We start from the raw sequence: 26,930 nt of genomic DNA, 5'->3' as shown, positions 1-26,930 counted from the left end.
CTTTAATCATATACTTGTGCATACTTCAATATCACAAAACGTTACAAATCTTTGTAAATAAGAAAAAAATAGTTTAAATAGTTAAAAAAATATGAACTATGGTCATTTATACAATTAAGATTTATTCTTTTATTATATATCTAAATAATTTTTTTTTATTTATTCTCATACAAGCTTTTAACTTTAATGAAAAATTGACTATTAGACTCGATGTCATGTAGTATTTTCTATTCATATGATGTATGACGTAACTTGAAAACGTGAATATCATAAAATCTTATAAATTTTTATACGTAAAAAAAAGATAGTTAAAATAGTTTAAAAAAATCATGAACTATGGTCATTTATACAATTAAGGTTTATTTTTTTTATTATATATCCAAACAATTTCTTATTATTTATTTTCATACAAGCTTTTAACTCTAATGAAAAATTTACCGCTGGACTCAATGTCAGATAGCATTTTCTATTCATGTGGTATATTAATTTTCACTTAAAATATTTTGTTTGAAAGTAATTTTCATTTAGGATATTAAGAGTTTGAATAGGTATAAATAAAAAAATAACAACTTATTTGGATCCAATTAAAAATAAAGACTTAGTTATATAAATGACCATAATTCAAAGATTTTTTTTATTATTTAAGTTAAAAAAAAAAGATACTTGAATTAGAACCAATAATTCAAAGGCTGATGGTGGGGTATGTATTGGCTATATCTTATGAGTTGTGATTCAGATGATGGTGCCAGACTGTAACTTTTGCACCTCTGACATATTAATTTTTTTTTTGGTAGTAAGTTCAAAAATCACATCATTCAGCAGTGTTGCCCCGGACAGTGAAAAGAGACACGACCTGCTTATGGTTGTGCAAGTGACCACTAATTCTCAGGCACTCGTGACTTTAATTCTATTCGTGCTCTAAGGGTGTATCTATGTAGTGCAATAAACGGGTGAGAGCACAAATTTAATAAAGTTGCCTTCAGCCAATAATAGAGCACGCTATTTAAACCAACGTGCGCCCCTCCAGTGCCCACACAAATAATTATTCCATGCAGGGATGGGGCAATCACGTCGTAGGCTGTGTGGGAGAGGAACAAGCAACTACTCATCTTCTCAAAAGTCAAAACTCTAACGTTTGTTGGGTCACCACCTGCCATTCCTGTTCCACAAAATGGGCCTTATGTAAAAGCCCTGATGGGTGTGCAAGAACGGGACGTGAGATGTAGGGATTAAGGAAGGCTTAAGCATTAAATAAAGGATCTAATAAAATCCATAAATTTAAAAATAAAATAAAAAAGTCACCATTTATATTAAATTTAAATTCCAAATCCTTTCTTTAATATTTAAAATTTTCGAAATGAACCTAGAAGAATATTCATCATTCAATAGTATCATCATACACATTTAATTTTGCCACCATTCATGTCAAGTAGTCAAACTCCTCACAGCAACGATCTGGTGGGTCATATACTAATAGTTTCCACATCAATATTTGAATAAAGTCTAGGCAACGTAGTCTTTGTAGTGATTGAAGAAAGGGCAACACCCTAGCTAGCTAAATTTGTCAGAAAATGGGTGAGGTATTTCCCCACTTTAATTAAAGCATGCTTGAACATCTTCTCTTGATAAGGCTTATTACATAGGCTTATTTGTTATAAACATGAAATTGGATTCACCTTGGTGATATGAGAATTCTCTGTGAATGATAGAAAGAGACCCTCGAACAACACATTAGCTTGTCGTGGCCTTTGGACCAAAATTAGTGGTCCTAGGCAGCTACATATAGGCGAGGTCTTGCTTTCTGGTACTGCCTTGCTTCTATATGTTTTCAACCTTTGTTCTAAATAATGTCTATTAGCCAGCACGATAAAGTGAAAAATTAGAAAGCAACGAAACTTGCTTCTTCTTCACACTGCCTTGGAACCTTTCCTTGAGATACAAGCTTGCTTCTGCTATTCTTCTTTATTATCATGTCTTCGATTTTGGACCTCTACTTTCTTATGCAAATAAAAATCAGTCCAAAGTGGCAGGCCTTCACTTATTTTTGGGCTTTGATCAAGTGCTTTAAACTTTCAATCAGGGTTGGTAATGGGCTTGTGGCTCGGTGAAATTAAGGTTTCAAACAACAGCCCAGAACAGGCATTGGGCTTAAAGACAGAGTTCAATCCAAATACGTAAATGCCTTTGTGCCAAGGAATCTTGGAAAAAACCAGGTGGATTGCATGCTTGTGAAACGTGTCAAATCAAGAGAGGTCAGTACATTCTGGATTCCTTTGTCGCATGATGTATCTTTGCAGGACGGGAAACAGAATACAGAGCGACCGAGTGGCTCACATCTCCAACAACTGGGCGAACTGACTCGGTTTCAGACAACTTAGCCATGTCTGAATTCGAGCTAAGAGAAACACACCGTGACATGTGGCATTGTGGCTTTTATCTAGAATACTCTAGATCCCTTTGCATCTGCACCACAGATTTTTTTGCAGACAGGAAGCACCCTAAGATTAGGTGATACGTATCGATAAGATCTTTAGAGTCCGTTCAAGTTGAAAAAATTGAAGATAGCTTCAGCAAGAAAATAGTTAAATTACTAAAAAAAAATTTTAACTACTAATATATAATATTTTATTTTATTTTAAAACAGTAATTACTCGCAATTGGAACAAATTAAATCATTTGAAATATTATTATATTTTTAATAAGTTAAATCTATATTTTATATAGATAATGTAGCTATTCAAAATATAAAATTATTATGAAAACTATGTGGCTATAAATTTCAGGACTACAAAAGGTTTAGAGCCTGTTAAGGATTGTGTTGATTGAGGAAAAAATATTCAATAATTTTGTCATATTATTTTGTGCATGAAATTATCTCAAACACCAAAAACCAGTACAGAACGACGTGGGCATTTTAATCGCCTGTCACTGGCTCTCGCACCACATCCACACCTCTGACCTTTAAAGCACACATAAGCATTTAGAGGGAGTGAAAAGAGCAGCTTAGTAACATAGTTCTTCACCATCAGAAAAGGTTATCAAAGAGAGGTATCAATGGCTCAAACCATGCTGCTCATGTCTAGTACTAGTGTATCAACTAGCCATGTAGTGAACTTGAAGAGAGGACACCCTTTACTCCAATTCCAAGCTCAAGGATTAAAGCCTAAACCCTTCTTTCATTTCTTATTGAACCCATTCTCTGACAGTGTTGCTACTTCATCTAGAGGTTTTACCACTTTTGCAGTCTTCAAACCAAAGACCAAAGCAGCTCCCAAGAGGGTATTCTTTTTTTTTTGGGAGGGGGATGTTGTTTTTTCGTTATCACTAATATTTGTTGATTGGGTTTTAATTAACTTGAGTTTTATTTATTTTTGTACTTTAAAAGGTTGCAGCACCACCAAAGCTAAAGGTTGAAGATGGTATCTTTGGCACCTCTGGAGGGATTGGTTTTACCAAGCAAAATGAGCTCTTTGTTGGACGCGTTGCCATGCTTGGTTTTGCTGTAAGTAATTCCCTTAAGAACTTCTTTTCAACCAAGCTATATTTAGCACTTGAGTAGTCTCATCAGTTTTTAGTATTTTCTTATTAGCTGGGATTGTAGCTGGCTTCATTGTTTTTCCTTGATGCTGGTTGAATTTTTAATAGCAACAAGTTCTGTTTAATAAAATTAGCAGTTGTTGCTGTGTCGTATCAATACACAATATAATTGTTAACGATTTGCTTAAAAATGATTCATTTTTCACAGTGAAAAGTCGGAGGAAAAATATCGGTTTAGTCAGAAAATTTTGGACGTTGTAGTCAGAACAGATTAAAGGAAATAAAAGATTTCACTTGGCTCCTTTATTTGTTCAAACACATTGTTTTTGAGGGTTGGTGCTGTTCTGTTAGCAATGTCAGCTTGTCCCACAGTTCTCTAGGCACTAAAAAAACAGAAAACAAAACAGGGTAGAGTGATTAACTGTTTTACCAGGGCAAAAATTGAGATGTCAAATTCTCTTGTGAAATTAAAATGAGCAGTACTGATACATATTAACAATCGGCTTTTGGTGTAATCTTGCAGGCATCCTTGCTAGGTGAAGCGATAACAGGGAAAGGAATTCTAGCGCAGTTGAACCTGGAGACTGGAATTCCCATTTATGAAGCTGAACCCCTTCTTCTCTTCTTCATTCTTTTCACCCTCCTAGGAGCAATAGGAGCATTGGGAGACCGAGGCAGCTTTGTCGATGACCCGCCTTCAGGCATTGAAGGAGCAGTTATCCCTCCTGGCAGAGGCATCAGGGGTGCGTTGGGTCTCAAGGAAGGAGGTAGACATTGTGCCCTTTTTGAAATGTCAATTTAACAACGTTTCTGGACCTTGTTATATAATCTAACAAATTAGAACCAAGTTCAATGTTTCAATATGTTTCATGCCATGCATTATGTTCTGAAGAAAACTTGGTTTGTGTTTTTGTGCTTTGGTGTCAGGTCCACTGTTTGGATTCACAAAGGCAAATGAGCTCTTTGTTGGTAGATTGGCTCAGCTGGGTATTGCTTTCTCATTGATAGGAGAAATTATAACAGGAAAGGGAGCTCTAGCCCAACTAAACATTGAGACAGGAATCCCCATCAGCGATATTGAACCCCTCGTGTTGTTCAACGTTGCCTTCTTCTTCTTCGCTGCTATAAACCCTGGGACTGGTAAATTTGTCACAGATGAAGATGAAGAGTAGATGCTTGTTCTTCTTACAAATTTCATGAACAACTTGTAAAAGCCTGATACTTTTCTCTCTCTCTCTCTCTCTCTCTCTCTCTCTCTCTCATGCCTGTCGATTGCATCAATGAATTTTTCTTGACTCAAATGGGCTGAACCTACATTGCTTTAGAATAGAACGAACAAAAAAAATGTAAAATATGGCTACGGTAATGGCAAATGCACATTGTGGAAAGTAAATGAAAGGACACATCTCCAAAGAAATTGAACAATACGTAAAGAATTTCAATTCTTTTTTCCACTTGATCAAATCTAACAGAATCAAAAACAGGTAAAGAAAGCAGTTCTGTGTTGGGAATCCTGAGCAAAAAAAGAAAGGGGGTACTGAAATTCCTGGAATTTGCCACTTCAAAAGCCTATTAGCTTCTGCTGGTCGGTCATCAAAACTGATTTAATTTTTAAAGCCGACCATGCCTTCGTAACATGGGCACAGCATTTCGTCGGTTTAGCCGTGTGTTTGCATTTGTGACAGGGAGTACTTCTACTCTAACAAAACTGGGAGGAGGTCGACTCAGTTGGAAACTTCTTCAAGACCGGTCTCAATTTAGACATTAGTAGAATGATTCAGAAGGTCAATTCCTTAATTAGCCCAATCAAAACGGCTAATTTAATTTGATAGGGTCGAACCATGTGCTTGACGGCCTAACATGTGGATACACCCATGATTTAGACATAATTACTACTAATTAAATACTATACATTTTTTCTCTTTGGTACAAAAGGGAAAAGCATTAATAGTCAAATGTCTAAGGTCTTTATTCATTTCTTGCCCTCAATTTATGCTTAAGTGGCAATGAAATGGTTTTAATTTATTATCTAAAATTAAAGTTTAAACTGCCATGGTGCCTGCATTAATTAACTTCACAAAATAATTAACATTCAAAATTAATAAGCACAACATTATAAATATATATATATATATACTCATATAATTGGGAATGATGATTTTTAAACTTATTGTCCAACAAAAGAACATTACTCAAGTAAAGTTGTATTATCCACCTAAACACTTATTAGTGGTAATCAAGGATGGTAATGCATGCTGATGGAGGCTCCTCAAAAAGTCAAATGATTGGCAAACAACCAAACTTCTTTTAAATCAATATCCTCTCCTTCCCATGAATGCTACTAATCATTTCAAGTAAAATGCCCCCCAAGAAACAATTTGATGACTTGATGCTACTTGTTCCTCATTAACAACTAAAACAAGGACACGTGTAAATTGAAGATAATCCCAGCTGCCAACCCGACAATTTAACTTCTTAACACGGATATTAACCTCAATAATTAATCCTTATTAAGCTGCCTTGTGTCCGTTATATACCACGTCATCACCCAGAAAAGGACAGCCAGAAACCAAAACCCCAAAAAAGGTGATCACGAAGATTATTCTCCTTTTTCTACAAGGAGCCTGCCTTTGCCTAAGCCTTTGCCCCTTATCTAGAAACTGCTGCTGTTACAGGATCAATTCTTCTTCTTTGTTTTTTGGTTCCTTCTCTAACTCAGCCCCTGAAAATTGAGCCGTTAGCATCACCCCGGATCAGCGGGACACGTTTCTGACCCAACCAGTCAGCAGTTAACATCTCAATTAGAACTCGGGCTTTTTTAGCATCGTCACCGTCGTAGTCATAATCAGAGCCGTTGATTCTGTGGGAAGAAGGAAGAAGCAGTAATGGAGAAATCGGTTTTTGTTAAAGATGTTCAACAACTTAATGGAAATCTCCATCACTCTTTTTCTTCTGCTTCTCAAGGGCATGTAACTTACAGGTTTGTTCTTTTTTCTTTTGGGTGAATTTTGATGGGGTTTTTTTGTTGTGTATGTTTAAAATTTTGGATTTTGATTTCTGGGTTTTGTTTGTTATGGGTTGATTGATTCTGGATGTTGTTTTTTTGCTGATTTATGGAGGAAGTTGACTGTCTTGACTGTGTCTAATTGTGTTAAATAGTGTAAAGTTTCTGTTTTTATCTTTTCTCCATTGATTGTAAAGCAGGGGATAGATTTAGATTAATAAAGTGTTATTAAGTGTTAAATTGGAGGACAAGGCCGAGTTTTAAATTAGCTTTTGATTATAAGAGAATTTTTTATGAGAATTAAATTGATTGTTAATGGGACCACTTGGGGTGAAAGTGGTGAAAGAGAAATCTTTATAGATCACATGAACAAAAAAAAAAAAAAGGAACTACCCTGTTAGGCCATTACAATGCTTCTTTATCTTGGTCAAATTTGCCCAGTCACAGTCATTTTGGTGCAAAATCAGCTGCTTAACTATTACTATGGTGAATTCTAATATTGCTGCACTAGCAGCCTCCTTCATCAATGTTAAAAGTTATGGATTGGAGGGGTCCAGGGGTTGGGGTTTGTGAATGAGCTAGCATCTCTGATGTCAATGAAATGATTATCTATGTTATTTTGCATTTATGGTAACTTCAGTTATTCACATACTCTGGCTTGCTTGGTAATTGGTAGAGATAGTAATGAGACATCTGAAGATTCAATTTTTATGGGTTGCTGAGTTGAATTCGATTTCCTTACCTTCGGCAGTTACTACAAGTACTTAAATTTCTGTACTTCATCTGCTCTGTTTGACATAGATTAATAAAGGCAGGTGATGAACTCAGATGGGATTGTTGTTTTTGGTTTACTTTTAGTTGGTTGACAGATCAGGAACTTTTAGGACTGAGATAGTTTTACAGTTTCCTATTACATTGGCATTTGAAATTGGGATCTACAAATTCTTTCATGTGACAGCAGTACTAAAAGTCATAGCACTACCGTTTATATGTATTCAAGAATTGTTATTTTTAAAGTTCTTTATGAAATTGCGATGACTACAGAAAAAGAGTTTATAGGAATATTTTGATGCAATTATGATGCCTTCCTCAGTAAACCTTCTGATGTTGTCATATGTTGAAAAGAGAACACTTATTGAAATTCTAGTCTCCTTGTTTTCAGTAACAGATGGTCAATAACCCTCTGTAAGCGAACTATGGAATATATATGATATAGGATGATTGCAATGCCTCATGAGTTTCAAGCACTCTGCATCCTAGTGTAGTTGGATGTTTTTCTTGAAGTTACATTTCTGAAGATAAAATGGTGGAAAAAATTCTTTCTTGCAGCTGTGGTTCTTGTGGGTATGAGCTAAACCTAAGTTCCTCTAGTCGAAATACTGCAACGATTGGCTCTAAATATGGAAAATCTATAAAACGAGGGATTATATCATTCTTCACTATAGACGAGAGCAGATTTACACAAGTTGATGAGTTCCAATGCATTCCCTACTTTTTGAAGAACTCGTGGGGTTTGTTCCGCCAAAGAACCAAACTTCTTTGCCGCAAGTGTGGCAACCACATTGGAAATGCTTATGATGATAAAACTTCAGGCTACCCTGTTGTCTTAGATGGATCTGATTCATCATCTGGTAATGAAGTGTCTGGCCGTAGAAAATATGATGTTAGAATCCGTGCCCTACAGCCTTCGTCTGCTGAAGAACTCAGCACTCCGCTTTTTGTGTGACTTACTAGTGCTGTTTTCATTGTTTGTGGTCATCCAATTGCGTAATCAATGAGGATTATACTGACGGGGTTTGTGTGGGATTAGTATTGTCTATAGTTGTTTTGAATCCTTTCATTCTATGTTTTCTTTGTTGTTGTTTTTGTTAATGGTCCTCTACATATTTCATGGTAACTCATGTACATAGAAGTATCTAAAAGGAAAGTAGTGTGGAGTTTTGAAAGAGTTGAATGGGTTGAGCAAAGTAATGTTACTACCCAAATTTGAATGTAAACGTTCGGGTATATCTTTTTGAACTGAATTAAGTCAAGTGTTTTTTGGGCCATTGAATTGAATCATTGGAATTATTAGCTGTTCCTTTCTCAATGAAGCAAACTAACTTAGCTTCAGTCCTGTGGCTAGATAGACCTACTTGTCCAATATAGTGGGTGAGGGTGATTTGCTTTTCTCTCATATGAACTATTATCTGGCATATGTGTACATTTTCACAGCTAGTGTGCCTTGACCAAACAAAAATGACACAACCTTCACAATAATCTGCCTTTAAGTTTGGTTTCAGTTTCAAGTTTCCTCAGTCCATGAAACTCAGTCAAACCTGCAATAGTTTCATAAATGGTTATGGCTGGTTCCATTGTACCATGAAACTTTACATTTGTGAGAAGAAAATGGTTCAAACTGCAAAGTATGCAACAGAAATAGATTTCTATAACTCAAATATGAGTCATCTGCCAAATCAAACCAAACCAAAGCAGAGAACAGTAGGATTGTCGTTTCATTTATAAAGTGTAGAACAGTAATAATGGAAACTACTAAGTGCATGTTTGATCTAGCTTTTTTTTAACTTATCTATCTTTTAAAAGTAAAAGTCAGGTCAAACATGATCTTTTGATAAGTTTACTTTTTTTTTAAGAACAAAATTTTTTAAAAAAAGTTTAAAAAAAAGCTCCAAGGAGGAGTTTTTTTTTTTTCTCTTCTTTTAAAAATACAAGAAAATTTTTATTTTTGTTTTAAAAATATCTTCATTTGTTAAAAATAATTACAATATTACCTTATTAAAAAAAAATACTTTTCATGATAATTTTAACAAATATTATAACTTATAAAAAAAAATTTATCAAATTATTTTAGCTTAATTTTAAAAGTTAATATTTTTCATAAGAGCTTTATAATAGCTTTTAAATTAAAAAAAAAGTCAGGCCAAATGGACTTTAAGACAGATATCCAAATGAAAAACTACTATAACTTCGGAAGGAGATGTTTCTTATAATGCCCTGTCTCCCTATTCTGCTTGTTGTCTGAGGATTGTGTTTTAACATTTCATCATTTTATCAAATCTTGTTCAAAAAATTCAAATAAAAGTAATTTATATGTATTTTTTTAAAAAAAAGTTTATTTTCAAATAATTAACTAATAGAATATGGAAAAAATTGAAATTAATTTTATTAAAATATGAAAAGTTTTTCAAATGAATATAAAAAGGTTTATAATGAAATATAAAATGTTAGTTGGCAAAAAACAATTTCAAGTATTTATTCAAAAAAACAAAGTATTCAATACTTGAAATTTATTGTGCAGAAACCTCATTTTTCATGTTATATATATCAAATTATTGATTCATTTAATTTATAATGACAATTTTCAATTTCTAATATAGGTCTTGGATTATATATATACATATTACCTTATCATTACTGGCCACACTCTAATAATTATTGGAGCAAAGTTGATTAAGGATGTCATAGCTTAAATAAAGGAAATTAAAAAAATAAGAAGAACTTAAAATTATTAATAAAAAGAATAGGCGTTATACAATTGCAGGGAGAAGAAGAGAAAGGAAAAGGGTGTCAGCTAAGGGCAAAATGTTTGGCTTTGGTGGGCTGGAGAGAGGAGCTGCTTTGCAATGGTTGGGTAGTCGCCATTCTTACTCTTCACTATTCACTGTTTGGCAATTTAGAAATTTTATTCTAAATTTAGCAATTCCAAAATGGTGAAATCAAAACAAATATTTTGTTACCGAAATAATTGTTTTTTTTTTTGTTTTTTGGGCGGGATTTCAACTTCCGCTTGTGGCTATGGAGGTGAGTACAACAACAACAGAGCCGCTTCGTGTGGAGAAACACTGGGCGTTAATGGCACAAACATGGTGGTGGGATCATGTAAAGACCCATCAGTTAAGAGTAAATAGAAGAGTAAATTTAATTCAGCATATATTCATAGTTTGATAAAGTACAAATATTTAATAAGAATTGATTGATTGTTCCCGAAAGATACCGCACAAAGGATGCTGCCTTAGATAAAACTACTTCCTTAGATGAAGTTCATCATACTTATCAAAATTATCTTATACAAGAAAAGGATTAGATACATATCAATTAAAGAGATAATATGAAAGATAATATAGGATGGATAAAGTCCAGCCAGGAGCTTCTTGTAATTTTCATTACTTCCCTCAGGTTGGAGTGTGAAGAGTTGAAACACCTCACTTGCCAAGTAACTTATAAAAGTGGTCCCGTCCAAGTGCCTTAGTAAAAATATCTTTCAGTTGGAATTTTGAAGTGATGGATCGAGGAATCAAAGTTTGAGACTGAATATGTTAACGTATGAAATGACAGTCAATTTTTATGTGTTTCGTATGTTCATAAAATATTGAATTGACAGCTATACGAATGACAGCTTAATTATCACAAAAAAGTGACGTTGGATTAGAACAAGACACTTGTAGTTCTTGTAGTAACCTTACCAACCTAATAATCTCACTGGAGGTAATGGCCATGGCTTGATATTTCGCTTTTGCAAAGGAATGTGAGACAACTATCTGCTTCTTGGATCGCCATGAGAGCAGTGATGACCCAAGAAATATAATGTAGCTAGTAGTAGACTGAAAAGTGGTAGAACATCTTGTCCAATTTGCATCATAATATGCTCGAAGAGACAGTGAACTGTTAAAAGGTAACAGAAGTCCTTGACTTGGGGCATTCTTAAGATATCGAAGCACACGAAAAGCTGCATCTAAGTGTGATTATCGAGGGTTGTGCATGAATTGAAGAAAAGCTGCATCTAAGTGTGATTGCGGAGGATTGTGCATGAATTGACTTAATATGTGCATAACATAACTAATATCTGACCTTGTGATAATGAGATAAAGCAAGTGCCTAACAAGTCGTCGAAAGAGACCAGGATTAGTACAAGAAGGCCCAATATCTGACGCAACCTTGTGTTGTTGGTCCATTGGGAAAGGTGAAGGCTTGCTTCCTATCAAGCCACACTCAGACAAGATATCCAATGTATATTTGCGTTGGCTCAAAACTATACCAAAAGGGGAACGAGCAACTTCTATGCTCAAAAAATATTTCAATTTACCAAGGTCTTTATTTTGAAATTGTTTGTGTAGATATCGCTTTAATTTATATTACATCGTCCACATATATCAAAATAGTAATAAAGGATGTCCCTTGATGAAAACTATAAAAATGAACATTTTTTTGAAAATATTGGATTTTTTATTAAATACGTTGAACTAAATTTCTATTCTTAGGATTGTGATTAATCTCTACTTGTAGTTTGGTTACTTTAATTTCCTTTTACTCAATATTAATGGGTATTGTGTTATTTATTTCAAATCAATGGTTACTGTTTCTAATTGCTTAATCAACAATTAGATTGGGGTGGGTCTCTAAATGCAACTAGATAAAGGAAATTTAGAATAGACTAAGGATTTGAACAGCATGTGTTCACTTTACTTAGAGTATAGGTGATTTGATTAGTATTTAGGATAGAAATATATCTAAATAGCATGTGTAGCCAAGATTAGGGTATAAGCTTAATGAAGCTACCTTAATTAATCTACATAGACATATGGAAAATTAGTTAAAATAGATATGTTTATAACATCTCGACAGAGAATTGTAGATAAATTTCGACTCTAGGTTAACAACTAACCCATTGATATAAGGAGTGAAATTAAATCTAAATGAAAAGTAGAGTGCTTCCACAGTCTTAGGCTCCATTTTATTGAACTTCTAAAAATTCCTTAGCATTAATTCATTAGTTTAGCTTGTTGCTTTAATTTCAATTTTAATTAATTTTTAAAATTAAATTTACTAAAAAGATTAAGGTGCTAAATTTTAGTAATTAATAGGAGTTTAAATATAATTTTTTGTGGAGATGATACTTACTTACTATTATAATATTTATGTGACACGTACACTTACATGTGTCTAAAACCAATAAAACCAGCAAGACTTTGTGAAGGCTAAGATATCTAATAAGGCTATGCGTTGGAATATTCAACTCATATTTTGGTTTTTTGGAATGCATTGTTCAACTTGTATATATATACACGCTGCTAATGTCATCACTTCAAAAACCAAACATTTCTCTTTTTTACATGCTATCTTAAAAGCATATATCCCTGTCTTAATTACCTCCACTATGAAGTTTCCCACCAAGCCCAAACAAGCCGTATCCCTCTTGCTCATTTTCATGCTCGTCTTACCCCATGCCAGTGCCACCATTTTGAGCCCTGTCGGCCACGCACAGAAAAACTGTGATTTCCCTGCTATCTTTAACTTGGGTGACTCTAATTCGGACACTGGCGGATATGCTGCTTGCTTCGATCCTCCCACTTCTCCTTATGGAGACACCTACTTTCACATGCCTGCCCGCCGTTTCTCCGACGGCCGCCTCATGATTGATTTCATAGGTATCTATAACATCTTCAATAGTATTGTTAGTACAAGTGTCTGTACATGTAGTTCTGTGATATTAATAGTTCGTTTTATCATAGGCTTTCGCGTGATGGAACTTTTATGATATGCTTAATTCTGTTTATGTTTATTTTCACGTGTAGACTTCTGCGTATATTATCCATTTTTATACAAAAATGAAACTCCATTTTCTTAACTCAAAGAGAGAAACAAAAAAGAAGAGAGAGAGAGAGGGAGAGGCAAAAGCCAGATAGATAAAGTTAGTCTGGTACTGTACATGGTATGTAGCTAAAGTCCATGGTGGTCCGTTGAAAGTTTGACACTTGTAATAAATGTCATATTACTATGGGCAAATTTTTTCATGGTTAAAGGTTCTCTTGTTAATTACGGTTTGACTCTGCAACAAAAATTGTATTTGTATCAGCCGAGACTTTTGGTCTCCCATTTCTTCACGCATATCTTGATTCACTGGGGACAAATTTCTCCCGTGGTATAAACTTCGCCACGGCAGCATCAACAATCCGATTACCAGATAGGATTATACCTAATGGTGGATTCAGTCCGTTCTACTTGGACCTACAGTACTCACAATTCGTGCAATTTAAATCCAGATCACAACTGATTAGGGAACGAGGTGAGTGTTTATTTAAATACTGTATTTTCACACATTAATTTTTCCAATGGAAGTTGATTTCAATTGGTGTTATATATCAATATTTGCAGCAAGCTTTCATCGTTAAGTTTTTTTTTTATATATTTTGCATACGTAGGAGGGTTGTTTGCAAGTTTAATGCCCAAGGAAGAGTATTTTCCAAAAGCTTTGTACACTTTTGATATCGGACAAAATGATCTTGGTGAAGGGTTCTTTGCGAACTTGACAATAGAAGAAGTCAATGCTTCTGTTCCTGATATAGTCAACAAATTCTCAGCAAATATTAAGGTAATTCTATTGAGGCATTTGATTCATAATACTAGAAGTTTATCTTTTTTCCTCCCTAAAAATGAAATCTTTTGGGCCTAAAAGTTCTGGGTTGATTGTATGGAGTTCCAGCCTAGCACTGCAATGCAATTATGATCAAACCTGGAATTTCAGATGAATTTTAGCACTGGCACAGCATGGCTGGATTCTGGTCTTCATGTAGCAGCATAATAATGAGTGAGGTGTTGGTTTTTGTTTTGCAGAATATATACAGGTTAGGAGCTAGATCATTTTGGATTCACAACACGGGACCAATTGGTTGCCTGCCTTACATTCTGACGGCCTTTTCCTCAGCAGAAAAGGACTCTGTCGGTTGCTTAAAGCCTCACAATGAAGTTGCTCAGTATTTTAATCTCAAGTTAAAGGAGGCAGTAACTCAACTCAGAAATGAATTCCCTTCAGCTGCATTCACATATGTAGACATCTACTCCGTCAAGTACTCTCTCTTTGCTGAACCCCAAAAACACGGTATGCCTCTAGACTGCATAACATTTGCTGAACTTTTTCACACAGAAAATAAAGGATTGTAGCAAATAGGCCTTGTATCTGATTCTGGAATTACTTTCAGGATTTGAGCTTCCCCTTGTCACATGTTGTGGCTACGGAGGCCAGTACAACTTCAGCACTGAAGTTATATGTGGAGGAACAATTACAGTTAATGGCACCAAGATATTTGTGGGTTCATGTGAACGTCCATCAGTTCGAGTGGTTTGGGATGGAATTCACTACACTGAGGCAGCTAACAAGTTTGTTTTCGATCAAATTTCCACAGGATCGTTCTCAGATCCACCAATTCCCTTGAAACGGGCATGCCACAGGACTTCAAATTAACTTCTTGTTCAGCATAGACACATGAATAAAACAAAACCTAACTAGTTGTTATTGTATGTCTATTTCATGTAATAAGTGTCTATCTCAGTGCTGGTATATGTTGTTCTTATTGGCCAAAACTAAAAAAAAATTTGCATGGTCATAAATCTAGCAAGTTGCATCAGATTTTTATCATCAGTCCGGAGATTTATATACAAATCTGCTTCATTTCCTCGAAACATGATGGTCATATGGTCCCATACACAGAGAGGTAGCTTAAAAGTGACACAACATAAATGGAAACTGCAATATCACCATCCATTGAAAAACCAAACAAGGCTGCCGTTTTGAATATTTGCATCGCAGAAAGTTTAAATCCTTCTCTAAGGAACATCGAAGACACTATCCTGAACCCTGTGATTCTCGGATTAGGAACATTGTTACGCTATTTCATTTTTCCTTAAAATATTCATAGTTCATGTACTGGGTAGAGATATATTTCCCTTTTCCAAGATGAGTTCCAAATTGTTGCCCTGACTTGGCTCAAGTATCTCATCCAAGAGATTTAAGAATATAATTCAAACCTGTTGATATTTCAAGAGAAACAATGGAATTTTCCACCTCACCCTCTCGCTACTTAATAAATTCCATAAACTGCCCCCCCAATTATTTCCAGCACAGTTTCTCCGTTTGGCCATGGAGTTCCAGCTAACAACATCATATGCGTTTCTGTCACTTTGTTTGGCCTGTTTCTTTCATTTTCTTTGTTCCTGAACCCAGTTTTAGCTATTTAAGATTGTGATTTTCCAGCAACATTTAACTTTGGTGACTCAAATTCAGACACTGGTGGATTGTCAGCAGCTTATTTCCAAACCCCTCCACCCTATGGAGAGACCTCTTTCCGCATGCCTGCTGGAAGAAACTCGGATGGACGACTCACCATTGATTTCATTGGTATATGGTTTTCTTTCCGCTACTATACATGAAGTTTCTTCTATGACTTACATGGCTGCCATTATTTTAATTTTTTATTGGTATGTAATTGTCGTCAAAGGTGTTTAGCAGGCGTAAAATTTTGAAAGAGATTAGCGCCACAAGGTCGAATAACATGGTTTCCCACTGTTTGCATCATTGAAAAATAGTCGAAGACTAGTCCATTTGGATGATAAGTCACAAGATTGCGCAAAGCATGCATGTAATATGAAATTAAGAGGAAATTCAGTGCAACTACTGTTTGATGCTACAATTATCTATTCAACCATTGTGACTATTTTCCATATCCAGCCAAGTTTTGGACTCTTGTTTTGAAGCCCTGTTTCCAGTATGTACAGATGGTTTGGTAATGTGATTTTCAGCACAGAGTCTTGATTTGCCTTATCTCAGCCCATATCTGGATTCACTGGGCTCCAACTTAACTTCACCACGGTGCAAACTTTGCACTGTCAGCATCCACAATTACACCACAAGACAGAGGTCTAACAGAGGGGGAATTCAGTCCTTTCTACCTCGATATCCAATCCTGGCAGTTCATGCAATTCAAATCCAGATCACAAATGATTAGGGAAAAAGGCAACTAATAAGTTAATAACTCATACAAAATTCAAAGTGCCATTGATAATCTTCTGAATTGTATATCTTATCTTAGGTGGAGTGTTTATGGATTTAATGCCCAAAGAGGAGTATTTTTCCAAAGCTTTATACACGTTGGATATTGGTCAGAATGATCTCGGGGCAGGGTTCTCCGGTAACAAGTCTATAGAGGAAGTCACTGCATTTGTCCCTTTCATAATAAACAGATTTTTCATTACTATTAGGTAACGTTTGATACTTTACAATATAATGTGATTAGAGGTAATGTAATTACAGGTAATATGATTGTAGGGAAGATAACATTGCAGTGTTTGGTATATAAGTAATGTAATAATTAAAATGTAGAGAAGATAATATTACAGTGTTTGTTTTACAAGTACTTTACGAGATATGTAATGTTAATTTTCAAAACTATCCTTATATATTAAAATACAAGTTTAACATGTATTTTTTTTATTTTTAATTTTTATATAATATCATTTTTTAAATATATTTTTAATTAAATATATATTTTTTTTCATTTCTTATTACAAGTATATATTTTATTTTTATTTTTAATATAATTTCTTATATTGTATATTTTATTTTAAAATTTTTCTTTAAAAAATAATATTTTATTTTTATTTCTTAATACGTTTTATACATGTACATTAATGTGTTAGCTTTTTCTCTTGTAATCACTAGTAAATTGGCGACAAAATACCCATAATAAAAGAACAAAATCAATAGACGGCCAACAAAACCCACGAGACCCAAGGCCCTATCTCTTCCGTCTCTTTCTTGCAGCTGACGCTGCCGTTGCCTCTGCTACTGCTACTGCTACTACAGTAGCTACTACTAGCAGCCCTCAATGGCTTTGTAAGCCTAGCTTCACCAACGACCTTTCCCTCATTAACGACGTCGTTTCCTCCCTTCCCTGCGCCCTGAACGTAGAGGAAGAAGATGAAGATGAAGGTGAAGAAGAAAAACAACAACAGCAACAGAAGAATTACCATTCTTATGAGGTACTTGAGGAAGAAGAAGATGATGAGGAAGATTCTTATTCTGATGGAGAAAAGTATGACGAGAGACAAAAGAATAAGAAAATTAAGAAATAAAAATAAAAGAAGGAGGAGCGACTTTAGCGAAATGGAAAAGAAGTAGCAGACCCTAAACCCCAAAAACAATGATGAACTTGCTTCGGATTGTAAATAATTTTTTTAAAAAATGATGGGTAAAAATATCTTTAAAGATATTACAGAGTGCAATGTAATGTGATTATATTGATTTTGAACTGTAATCACATTACATTCATTGATTGTAATATAATTACATTATAATTTTATATTACAGTGATCTGTTACATAATAAACACTATAATATAATTTAATTAAATGTATTATAAGAAATGAGATTTTATATTCTTTGTACCAAACGTATCCTAAAATAATGTGCAATAACATTCTATGTTCACTTTGTGCCCAAGGATTTTTAGTATTTTTGTTGGATAGGATGGTCCAGCCAGGCCGAAGAAGCTCTGGGCCATTAGATCCTACACTGGGAGCTAAATGGGCTCTAGCCTTTGACACACTAGCACTTGAAAAAACAGATGAAATTCTGCAATGGCCCTGAAATTGTGCGCAGAATTTATACGGTTTGGGAGCTAGATCATTTTGGATCCACAATACAGGGCCAATTGGTTATCTTCCATACATTTTGGTCAATCTGCCTAGCAATGCAGCAGCTCAAATGGACAATGCCGGCTGTGCAAAATCTCACAATAATGTGGCTCATTATTTCAATCAGAAACTGAAGCAAGCTGTTGTTCAATTGAGAAACAACCTTCCATTAGCTGCAATCACTTGTGTTGACGTTTATTCAGTCAAGTATTCCCCCTTCAGCCACCCAAAGAAGCATGGTCCGTTAAAAGAAATTACTGTTATCGCTATAAATTCAAATAACAACTATTTAAATAAATTCTTTAGTTAACAATGCTTTTCTTGGAATAATTTCTCGGATTTGAGCATCCGCTGGTTGCCTGCTGCGGCTATGGGGGCAAGTACAACAACAGCAGCAGCGTTAGCTGTGGAGGATTTGCGGTGAATGGCACCCAACTGCCAGTTGGTTCGTGTGACCGCCCCTCGGTTCGAGTAAATTGGGATGGAATTCACTATACAGAGGCGGCAAACAAATTTGTTTTCGATCAAATCTCCACTGGAGCCTTCTAAAACCCACAACTTCCATTAAAAATGGCATGCCACCAGGCTTCAAAGGAATAATTGCTAGTACAATTTACGTAATGGATGGAGTTCACTACGCTATACATGAATAAACCAAAATCTAACTAGTTATTATTGTATATATGCATCAAGTGTCTACCTCACCGTTACTATATATATATGTTCTTATTGTTGGTTAAAAGCAGTTCAAATTTTCATAGTCATATCTATAACAGGTTATATCAGTCTTCAGAGCTATATAAAGCTGCTTCATTTGTCGAAACATTATGGTCCCATGCCCCGAGAGGCTGCATAATAGTGAGAAATAGAACATGGATAGATTTTGGAACCTGTCACCATCCAGGAAAAATCAAACAAGGCTGCCCTTTTGGAATTATGTATGTGTTAAATGTTATAGAAACTTCAAATCCCTTCTTTAACAATCATTTAAGACACTTTGCTGGATCATGTTATGCTCACATTCGGAACAGACCCTAAGGGGGAAACTGCTATCTGCCGACAAGAGTTTTCTTCAAAATATGCACATTTTCCCATAGGAGAGTCAAGAGTGTTGAATTCAGTGATATTATCCCCCTTTTCCAAGATGATTGAGGCTCAAAAAGAAGAGAAAACCTGAAAATGATGGGTATGTAATTTTCTTGGCTAGGATGGTCCAGACTCCAGCCATGCCGAACAGGTCCCAGCATTAAGAAATATTAGCAAACATCAGCACATAAAGATGAATAAATATTAGCAATGCTGAAAATCCTGCACTGAGGCAATGATTCAGAAATTCTACAGCTTGAGAGGTAGATCGTTTCAGATCCACAATTAAATACAAGGGCAATCTTGTCTTCCACCCACACATTTTGTTCGATCTGCCAAAGCAATGTTACTGTATCAGCTCAAAAGAACAATGCTGGCTGTCCAAAATCTCACGAGGGATGTGGCTCTTGAGTATATTAATCAAAAACTAAAACAAGATGTTCTTCAATTGTGAAAGAACCTTTCATGGTTAAGTTAATATATTTTAATCCGTTTAAGAACGGAATCATTGACATTAGAGCTCAACAATCTTCTAACTTTAAGACATGTGATTGCTTTAATCTGAAATAATAATAACCCGTGTCGGTACAATCATATGATATATAGCTGACAGTCAATAATGCTTTCATAGAATTTCTAGGATTTGACCTACCATTGGCTGTAGAGGCAAGTACAACTACAGCAGCAGGTTTAGCAGTGGAGTGATGGCTGTGAACGGCAATCCAACTATCAGTTCCTGCGTGGAACCGCCCTACCACCAGTTGCAGTAAATTGGGAGGTTGGGATGGAAATTCACCTTGTACAGGAGGCAGCAGACAAGGTTTTTTTCAATCATATCTCGACTGGGACCGTCTTTAGATCCACAAGTTCTATTAAAATTGACTTGTCAGAGGATAGCGGTGAGCAAAATACCACCTCATCAATGGCCAATCAAATTGAATACGATTTGAGGAAAATGATTTAATTTAATTAATTTATTAAGTTTATTGATTTAAAAAATTTAATTCAATTAATTTATTTAATCAGTTTTTGATTTTTAATTTTTAGGTTGAATAGATTAAAAAACAAAACTAATATTATATATATTAATATATAAAATATATTATTATTTTAAATTTATATAAAATATATATTTTTATTATTAATTTATATTTTATATTTTATAATTATGAATGAAGTTTATAAATTATAATATTATAATTTATGAAAAAAAAGGATACAATTGTGATAGTTTAATTCAAAATCAAACTCATTAAATTAATTCGGTCGATTTAATTTTTTTATAATTAATTAAAAAGATTTAATAAAACCGTCCAATTATTCACTCTTACCGAAAGACTTCAAATAATAAATTAGCATATATAACAGATGCAACTGCAACTTGAATTTTGAATATATTTATCAGCAACCTTGCTGGCATTGGAATTAGCATTTTTGAAAAATTGTTAAATTCCCCTTTAATCAAATCAGGTCCAGTCGGTCCAATAATCAAGTTTGGGCCTCTTGATCGAGTAGTTTATTCTTCATCCACAGCCTCAAATGATAGGCTAATTAGTATTAGCAAAATGATATGCTTATCATGATTTATAGGTGCATGCTACCTATAGAAATGTGTGGTCCAATCCAACATACTTAGCATTAAACTAAGGCTTAATTAAATCGGACGTAATAACATCAAATCATATTGATTATAGGCTTTATTATAGCCTTTGTAGCATAGCCTTTTAGTTTGGAGGCAATTAATTAATATTTTTGTTGATGTAAATTATTGTTTGCTTTTAATTTCTTAAACCTAGCATGGAATGGTCCTAAACCTATAATAAGAAAAAAAAATTATTCTTATATGATTAGATAGAATATATAGTATTTCTTATCAAATCTCAATCAGAGCATAAATGATTTTCAGATCCCTCAGTTTCATTTACTGAAATTTGCATGTCACGTGGATTCACAACAGTAGCCATATACATGAAAATGCATGCCTTCATATTATCTTCATGATTTAATGTTCTCATTTATTGTATAACTTACCCTTTGTTCCCTGAAAAACTAGGACATGAATAAATTGAACTACCAATTATTTATACATAAAAAATTAATGAACTTTTATGTATCTTTGTAACGAGTCGAATTTAAGTGTCAACGGTTCAATAAATGCTCAGTCAATCGTTATTATTGGACCGACTAGACCTGATTAAAGGGGAATGCAACAATTTTTTCACTTTGATCAGCACCAATTATAATGATTGGGGTCCTAATGCATTCCCCTTTACTCAATTCCAGTTGATTCAATAATAACAACTTGAATCTAAATTGTTACTTTTCTCTTTAAATTCAAATTATGTGTAGTAATTGACTTAGATACAATCATATTCACGTTTATTATAAAATCAGATATTATAATTTTTTCTGACGTAAATTAAATATACGTTCATATATATATTAATATATATGACATTATAAAAGATAAAAAAAAGATGGGATCAACTCCAGTAATCCAGTTGTTGTCTGCCCTGGTATATTACGATACTGCTTCAAATTTTCTCCTTCCAGAGTTTCAAGAAAAGTGGTGATTCTACTGACTTTCTGATGGAAAATACTCGAATAGCTAGGCTAACCAAAGTCTAACATTGGAACTGGAAATTTGAACAGAGGGGAGGAAAAGAAGATGGATGAATAAGGACATCCTCCAAAGACACTCCAAATCAAAGTTGTCATTCTGTCACGGTGGCACAGTGTATGTGGATAAGTTGGAGAGAAGTGTTGAGTCAAACAATTATGTAGTCTTGTCTAGTTTGTTATATGTCCAGTTCCTGTCTCTCTGCTCAGCCACATGGGTGGAAAGGAAACCATAGAAGGAAGTTTTCATTGCTTTTTGCCTCTCCATCTCACATACCGAAAAAAGAGAAAGCTCGTGCATGTGGAAGAGCCGTAGAGGTGCACAGCTCATAGAATAGGGACTCATTTTCATCGCCCATCACGGATTGATCAAGCTTATGTTAGTGGGTTACATTGAATAAGGTTACCCTGCAAGCCCTACTTTTCCATAATCAATTGTAATATATACATAGTCCTATAACAATAGGCTTCAATTTTCCATTTATAATTGTCCTAGCTCTTAGATATATGAGACCATATAACACTATTAGCCTTGTTCACTTTGACTTATTTTTTCCCCTGAACTAGGCACTGCTTTAGGGAGAGCTGGGGCACCAAGAAAAAACCACTTTAGACACACTGATTGAGATGCTTAGCTTGCTTGATAGAGATTGCCAAGCCTTTTATTTTGTCAATCTTCATGCCTAAAAGTGAATTTTTTGTAATTGTTCATAACTGATCTTATCCCTTAAAAGGAAATATAGTACTCCAACCAAAGTTTTAGTTGGTCTTCATCAAAATAATTGGAATGAAAAGTTAACTTGTAGCACAAACAATTTTGGTACTGTACCACAAGGACATATAGGATATGGCTCCTTGATTTTTGAAACCTTTTTCAAAAGCATGTTAAATCAACAGAGCCTCATCTCGTCGAGGTGCAAAGCAAAACTTGATATATCATATATGTATATGGCCCCATGGAAATTGAGATTTTCTAGAACCATTTCCCTCCTTTTTCTTCTACTTTTCCACTGTATGATTTTGAAAAAGTCATATGAAGAGAAAAAAAAAAGTTGCTCCGAGGCAAAGAAAGATATTGTAATGTGGACCGTCGCAGCTTGAAATGCGAAAGGGGCTGTGAAGAAAAGGAGAGGAAATTGAGTAAAGTTTGGGACGAGGCCTACCAAGGTGCCTAGAGTCTTGAATGCTATATAATAATTTATGAATACTTTGGTTACATTGGATAGAAATATCAGTCTTTATGAGGTGTGACAAAACAATGTGCCTCTTAAAGTTTGTTTGACTTGAGCGAGAGCTTTGCAAAAGCAAGGCCAAGCCCCCTTTATCTTAGAACCAAAGAAACTAAAGCTGTTGCCCTTTTATTGTTCTGACTAAGTTCTGTGTTTGGGGTTCGGTGGATGGAACGATTTGGGGTCGAGGGGGTCCTCCCCCCCTCACCAACTTTCAACCACTCCCCGCAATGTCTCAACCCCCTAGCCCTCTTCGCCCTCAACCCAAAGGAAAATAAAGGAAAATGATGGTCATCCATTGTTGAAATGGCTCCAGGGAAAAAAGTCTAACATATGGAGTTGCTACTAATTTTCCCTCCAAATGAACACATAACTACTTTTTGGGGACAAATGTCAGAAAATTATAAGAAATTGGTTTCAATATATCAAAGTTGCCCGGTGTTCTTTTTGTTATTTTAGGATTGGAAAATTCTTGTTTTCAAAGTCTTCTGTCAGCTAACGGGAATTTTATGCAGAGCAGTAAGAATTCTCTTCTATATCTGTCAACATGCCCATTTGGTACTTTCAAATCTCTTACTAGTACTATTCAGCTTGAAAAAAGACTCTTCCAGTCCTCCTTTGACAGTGGCAACTGGTGGAGGAACAGTTAATTTTAACTATTTCCAAATGAAGTTTGAGAAATGCTTTCTTATAGCAACTGATGAATAAATATACATTCTAGTGACATATTCCTTTTGAAAGGAAATACAGCCATGATCTTTTGATCATCGTCTTGAGCTACTGTAGGCAGAGGTGGTGAAGATTTATGTCTTGTCATTTTCGTCCACTCCATTTGAGGCTTTTCTTAACATCCATTGTGGTCCTAAGGGTGCAATGGTCCCATTTCTAGAGAGTTAGAACTTGGGACAAGTTGCCCTAGTGAAGGGCCGTCCTCACTGAACAGACAAGGGGACTGCTGGGTTACTTTGCACACGCTCAAGGACTGGCACGTGGGGCGGAAATCTCCAAAGAGCAATGATGAAAATTTTTAAGTCTATGAAACGTGTTATGGACAATAGAGGGTTTGATGACTCTCTAGAATATTAATTAGTTGGAGATTAGAAGGAACAAGATTCTCTCCCACCAAGACAACAATAAGACAAGTTGAAGCATTATATTTTGGAGGGGATGTAGCCCTTGGGCCCTTTTGAAATTATGCCCCCAATGTTCCTCACTTTGTGCACAGAACATGGGGTTTTTGCTTTTGCACTTCAAATATCAGTATGCAGAGAAAATATACAAACATTTCTTTTGTATTAGGAATGTGCCCTTCTCTAGGGCAATCTGAAACCAGGGGCACATTGTAACAATCCTTTTACAGCTTGTTCTGTTTTTTTATCAGACTCAAGAATAGAATAACAAGAAGAAGCCAATGAACTTTAAACCAAAGCACTTTTAGGTGATAAAGTATATTTTGACTCTACCATCTCAATTATATAGAACTTTACAGTCACAATGAGAGCCCCAGCACACAAAATGGTATGGTGGAGGAAAAGCTTAGTGTCCCTTTCTATACAAAAACTCTTTATTCTTTGGTCCTCTTTGTCAGAGTCCTTATCCAGCCCTTCCTCATCACCTTGACTCCCTCTACCTTGCTGCCCACGTGGCACACATTGCCCTTGCTGGACCTCTTCCACCTGATGAGCTGGAACAAGTGGCCAATCCTCTTTCGCCACCTAAGCGAGGCACGCGGTTTCGCATGCTCTACCACACTCTTATTGGTCTCCTTCTGCTCCTTGGTGATCTCCTTGGTCATGGTCGGGTTCCAGGACACGCTGCAATGCTCAAGTGAGACCTTAGAAACTGTGCCCTTTTCCCATGAAGCAACACCATTATCTTCAAACTTGATTGAGATAAATGAGTCTGCAAAAGTAAAATTTGGAGCGTGAAGAAGGGTTCAAAGGGAAAAGTACTAAAGAAAATGGAAGGGGAAAAAAAATAAAAGCTAGGGAAAAGTAACAACTTTAATTCTATGTGGTAAAGTATATGTATGGTAGTACATCAGGAAATTTGTAGCTACTTAGGTACATTAGTAGTAAGTGCATAACTAAAGCAATGTCCAACGTATAGCCTCAAAAAAGAAAATGTGAAAGGAAAGCCATCTTTACCAAAATTTTATATGCTGAGGACATGATTAGCAAGAATTGACATGAAAGGGGTCCCTCAGTAGATTCAGATTAGATGAATTTGTATGATCTTTGTTGTCTTTATTATTTTTGTTACTACTAGGAAGCTGAATGATTTGTATGATCCAACAACTAAATGGTAATGTTGTTTAGATTACATCTGGAATGATACAGGGAAGTTCTGAAGTTTTCTGTTTGCATTACCTACCAAGTTCTGTAGATTTCAAAGATACAGGTCAGAGACAAAAGCCAACTATACATAAATTATCTGCAGAGTCGCATGGACTTTAAAATGCGTTCAAAAAATCATAGTATTTCGCAAGACATTCTTGCCAAACATATCTTTCAATTAATTTAAAAATTTTTCATGATATTCCCAAGTTCAAAAAAAAAACTCATTTTCATGTTGAATAACTGCAATTTACTATATATTTTATAGAAGGGGAAAAAAAGGAAAGGAAACAGAAGAAAACAGAAAAGGATTCTTCATTTCCAGTTTTGCCATACTTTGACCACACTTTTGTCATTACACAAACAATAATTTTGCACATACAGACACACATGCATTCATGTGATGCATATCTTTCTCATGTTATGTTTGATTTAATTGTTTTTCCTTCTCTTCTGCTGATGGAAATTCAAGAACACATCAACAACAGAGAAAAAAAAACTGTCCCGCATGAACAATCCTGAACAAGTAAAAAAAATAACAAATTAAAAGGGTACCTTCTTGACTGGTGGAAGCATCATGGTCACCGGAATTTTCAGATTTCCAATGCTTGAACTCAAGACGGTTGAGAAGTACAGAGCCTAAAGCAAAGATCTTGGGGAGCTTGGTGGGAGGTTTCTTGTGTGAAAGACCTTGAATTCTATGGTTGCCTCTGCTGGATGAGGAAGAGCGTTGGCCTTGCTTTGAAGCCAAGATAAGAAGCCTCTCATTTAAGCACAAAGGGCAAACCCCAACAACAACTTCTTTGGGATGGAAATAGCAGCATGAGTTGTCTTCCCTATAGCCATTCATGATATATGGGTAGTGTAAAGAAGGGAGAGCAAAGAGAAGAATGTGAAGCCTTTTAAGAAAGAGAAATTAAAAAGGAGTTGGGTTGTTGCTGATAGCTTATATTGTGGAGAATGTAAGTAAGATCATCATGAGATTGGTCCCACCAACATATCAGTTTGGACAATATAATAGGTGGGTAGTGGGCAGTGGGCAGTGGGCAATGCTCTTTCTGGATAGCCATCCATCTAGGGTCATTGAACTACTTTGAAGGCACTTTTTTTAACCACCTACATTTACTTTGAAAATTGCTTACCATCATTTTGGTTTCCTTCTCAATATTTTCAATTAAGACCCATTCTTCTGCTAGCCAAAAGCAAATGAGAACAACCCAGAATGGAAACAGAGAAAACAGAAAGATCTTATGAATGATCTCTTACTCAAAAGAAAAGAGTTTGTATTTTCCTTTTCCAAATGAAAAATTATATATATATATAGGAGAAATCTTGACTTGGTCTAAAGAATAGACAAAAATGGGGTTCTGGGTCAAGTTTCTTTGGTTCTTACAATAATTTCCAAGTATTATTATTATTATTTTCTTTAATTTGATGGTGAGATTGCCATTCATAATATGTCGATTTTTTTGGTGAGATTTCCACAATTTGATTGATTTAGTAGCTGGCTTGCTAGTTTTAGACATTGGGGGTGGAATGCTATGATATGCAAACCCAAACCCCAAGTCAGCAGAAGAACAGGTCGTGCTTGGGTTGTGTTTGTGGGATTGAGTCAAATATTGAGACTCCCAATTGATTTTTGAGGCCATCTAA

At 35.1% G+C, this 26,930-nt stretch overlaps 4 protein-coding genes and 1 pseudogene across 5 annotated transcripts; 4 read left to right on the top strand and 1 right to left on the bottom strand.

Moving 5' to 3' along the window:
- On the top strand, positions 2,817 to 4,771 carry LOC18592339 (photosystem II 22 kDa protein, chloroplastic). The gene is made up of 4 exons (XM_007019011.2): positions 2,817 to 3,279; positions 3,386 to 3,502; positions 4,061 to 4,304; positions 4,465 to 4,771. Exons 1-4 carry the CDS (start codon positions 3,055 to 3,057, stop codon positions 4,707 to 4,709), a joined length of 831 nt encoding a protein of 276 aa, XP_007019073.2. The 5' UTR covers positions 2,817 to 3,054; the 3' UTR covers positions 4,710 to 4,771.
- Positions 6,078 to 8,620, top strand: LOC18592338 (uncharacterized protein At4g08330, chloroplastic). 2 transcript variants are annotated; one of them, XM_007019010.2, is made up of 2 exons: positions 6,078 to 6,517; positions 7,871 to 8,620. In XM_007019010.2, the coding sequence occupies exons 1-2, from the start codon at positions 6,423 to 6,425 to the stop codon at positions 8,265 to 8,267; spliced, it is 492 nt and encodes a 163-aa protein (XP_007019072.1). In that variant the 5' UTR covers positions 6,078 to 6,422; the 3' UTR covers positions 8,268 to 8,620. The 2 variants fall into 2 exon arrangements, with proteins under 2 accessions (XP_007019072.1, XP_017981875.1); XM_018126386.1 differs by having other exon boundaries at positions 6,426 to 6,517; positions 7,704 to 8,620.
- Positions 12,581 to 14,957, top strand: LOC18592336 (esterase). Its single transcript, XM_018125402.1, has 5 exons — positions 12,581 to 12,966; positions 13,395 to 13,604; positions 13,741 to 13,910; positions 14,153 to 14,417; positions 14,518 to 14,957. Exons 1-5 carry the CDS (start codon positions 12,696 to 12,698, stop codon positions 14,778 to 14,780), a joined length of 1,179 nt encoding a protein of 392 aa, XP_017980891.1. The 5' UTR covers positions 12,581 to 12,695; the 3' UTR covers positions 14,781 to 14,957.
- Positions 15,428 to 18,556, top strand: LOC18592335 (annotated as a pseudogene).
- On the bottom strand, positions 24,216 to 26,207 carry LOC18592334. Its single transcript, XM_007019006.2, has 2 exons — positions 25,833 to 26,207; positions 24,216 to 24,843 (listed from the first exon to the last, which is right to left on the bottom strand). Exons 1-2 carry the CDS (start codon positions 26,125 to 26,127, stop codon positions 24,506 to 24,508), a joined length of 633 nt encoding a protein of 210 aa, XP_007019068.1. The 5' UTR covers positions 26,128 to 26,207; the 3' UTR covers positions 24,216 to 24,505.

The sequence above is a fragment of the Theobroma cacao genome, chromosome 8 (assembly GCF_000208745.1).
Source record: "Theobroma cacao cultivar B97-61/B2 chromosome 8, Criollo_cocoa_genome_V2, whole genome shotgun sequence".
NCBI lineage: Eukaryota > Viridiplantae > Streptophyta > Magnoliopsida > Malvales > Malvaceae > Theobroma > Theobroma cacao.
The sequence above is the reverse complement of the archived record's forward strand: the minus strand, read 5'-3'. Positions and strand labels throughout refer to the sequence as shown.

Bases quoted from the DNA above. Each gene is read 5' to 3' on its own strand.
- LOC18592339 (XM_007019011.2), top strand. From the start codon at position 3,055: ATGGCTCAAACCATGCTGCTCATGTCTAGTACTAGTGTATCAACTAGC. The intron at 3,280-3,385 runs GTATTCTTTTTT...GTACTTTAAAAG, and splicing joins CCAAAGCAGCTCCCAAGAGG to GTTGCAGCACCACCAAAGCT. The intron at 3,503-4,060 runs GTAAGTAATTCC...GTAATCTTGCAG, and splicing joins TTGCCATGCTTGGTTTTGCT to GCATCCTTGCTAGGTGAAGC.
- LOC18592338 (XM_007019010.2), top strand. From the start codon at position 6,423: ATGGAGAAATCGGTTTTTGTTAAAGATGTTCAACAACTTAATGGAAAT. The intron at 6,518-7,870 runs GTTTGTTCTTTT...TCTTTCTTGCAG, and splicing joins CAAGGGCATGTAACTTACAG to CTGTGGTTCTTGTGGGTATG.
- LOC18592336 (XM_018125402.1), top strand. From the start codon at position 12,696: ATGAAGTTTCCCACCAAGCCCAAACAAGCCGTATCCCTCTTGCTCATT. The intron at 13,605-13,740 runs GTGAGTGTTTAT...TTGCATACGTAG, and splicing joins ACAACTGATTAGGGAACGAG to GAGGGTTGTTTGCAAGTTTA. The intron at 14,418-14,517 runs GTATGCCTCTAG...AATTACTTTCAG, and splicing joins TGCTGAACCCCAAAAACACG to GATTTGAGCTTCCCCTTGTC.
- LOC18592334 (XM_007019006.2), bottom strand. From the start codon at position 26,127: ATGAATGGCTATAGGGAAGACAACTCATGCTGCTATTTCCATCCCAAA. The intron at 24,844-25,832 runs GTACCCTTTTAA...TTACTTTTGCAG, and splicing joins TGCTTCCACCAGTCAAGAAG to ACTCATTTATCTCAATCAAG.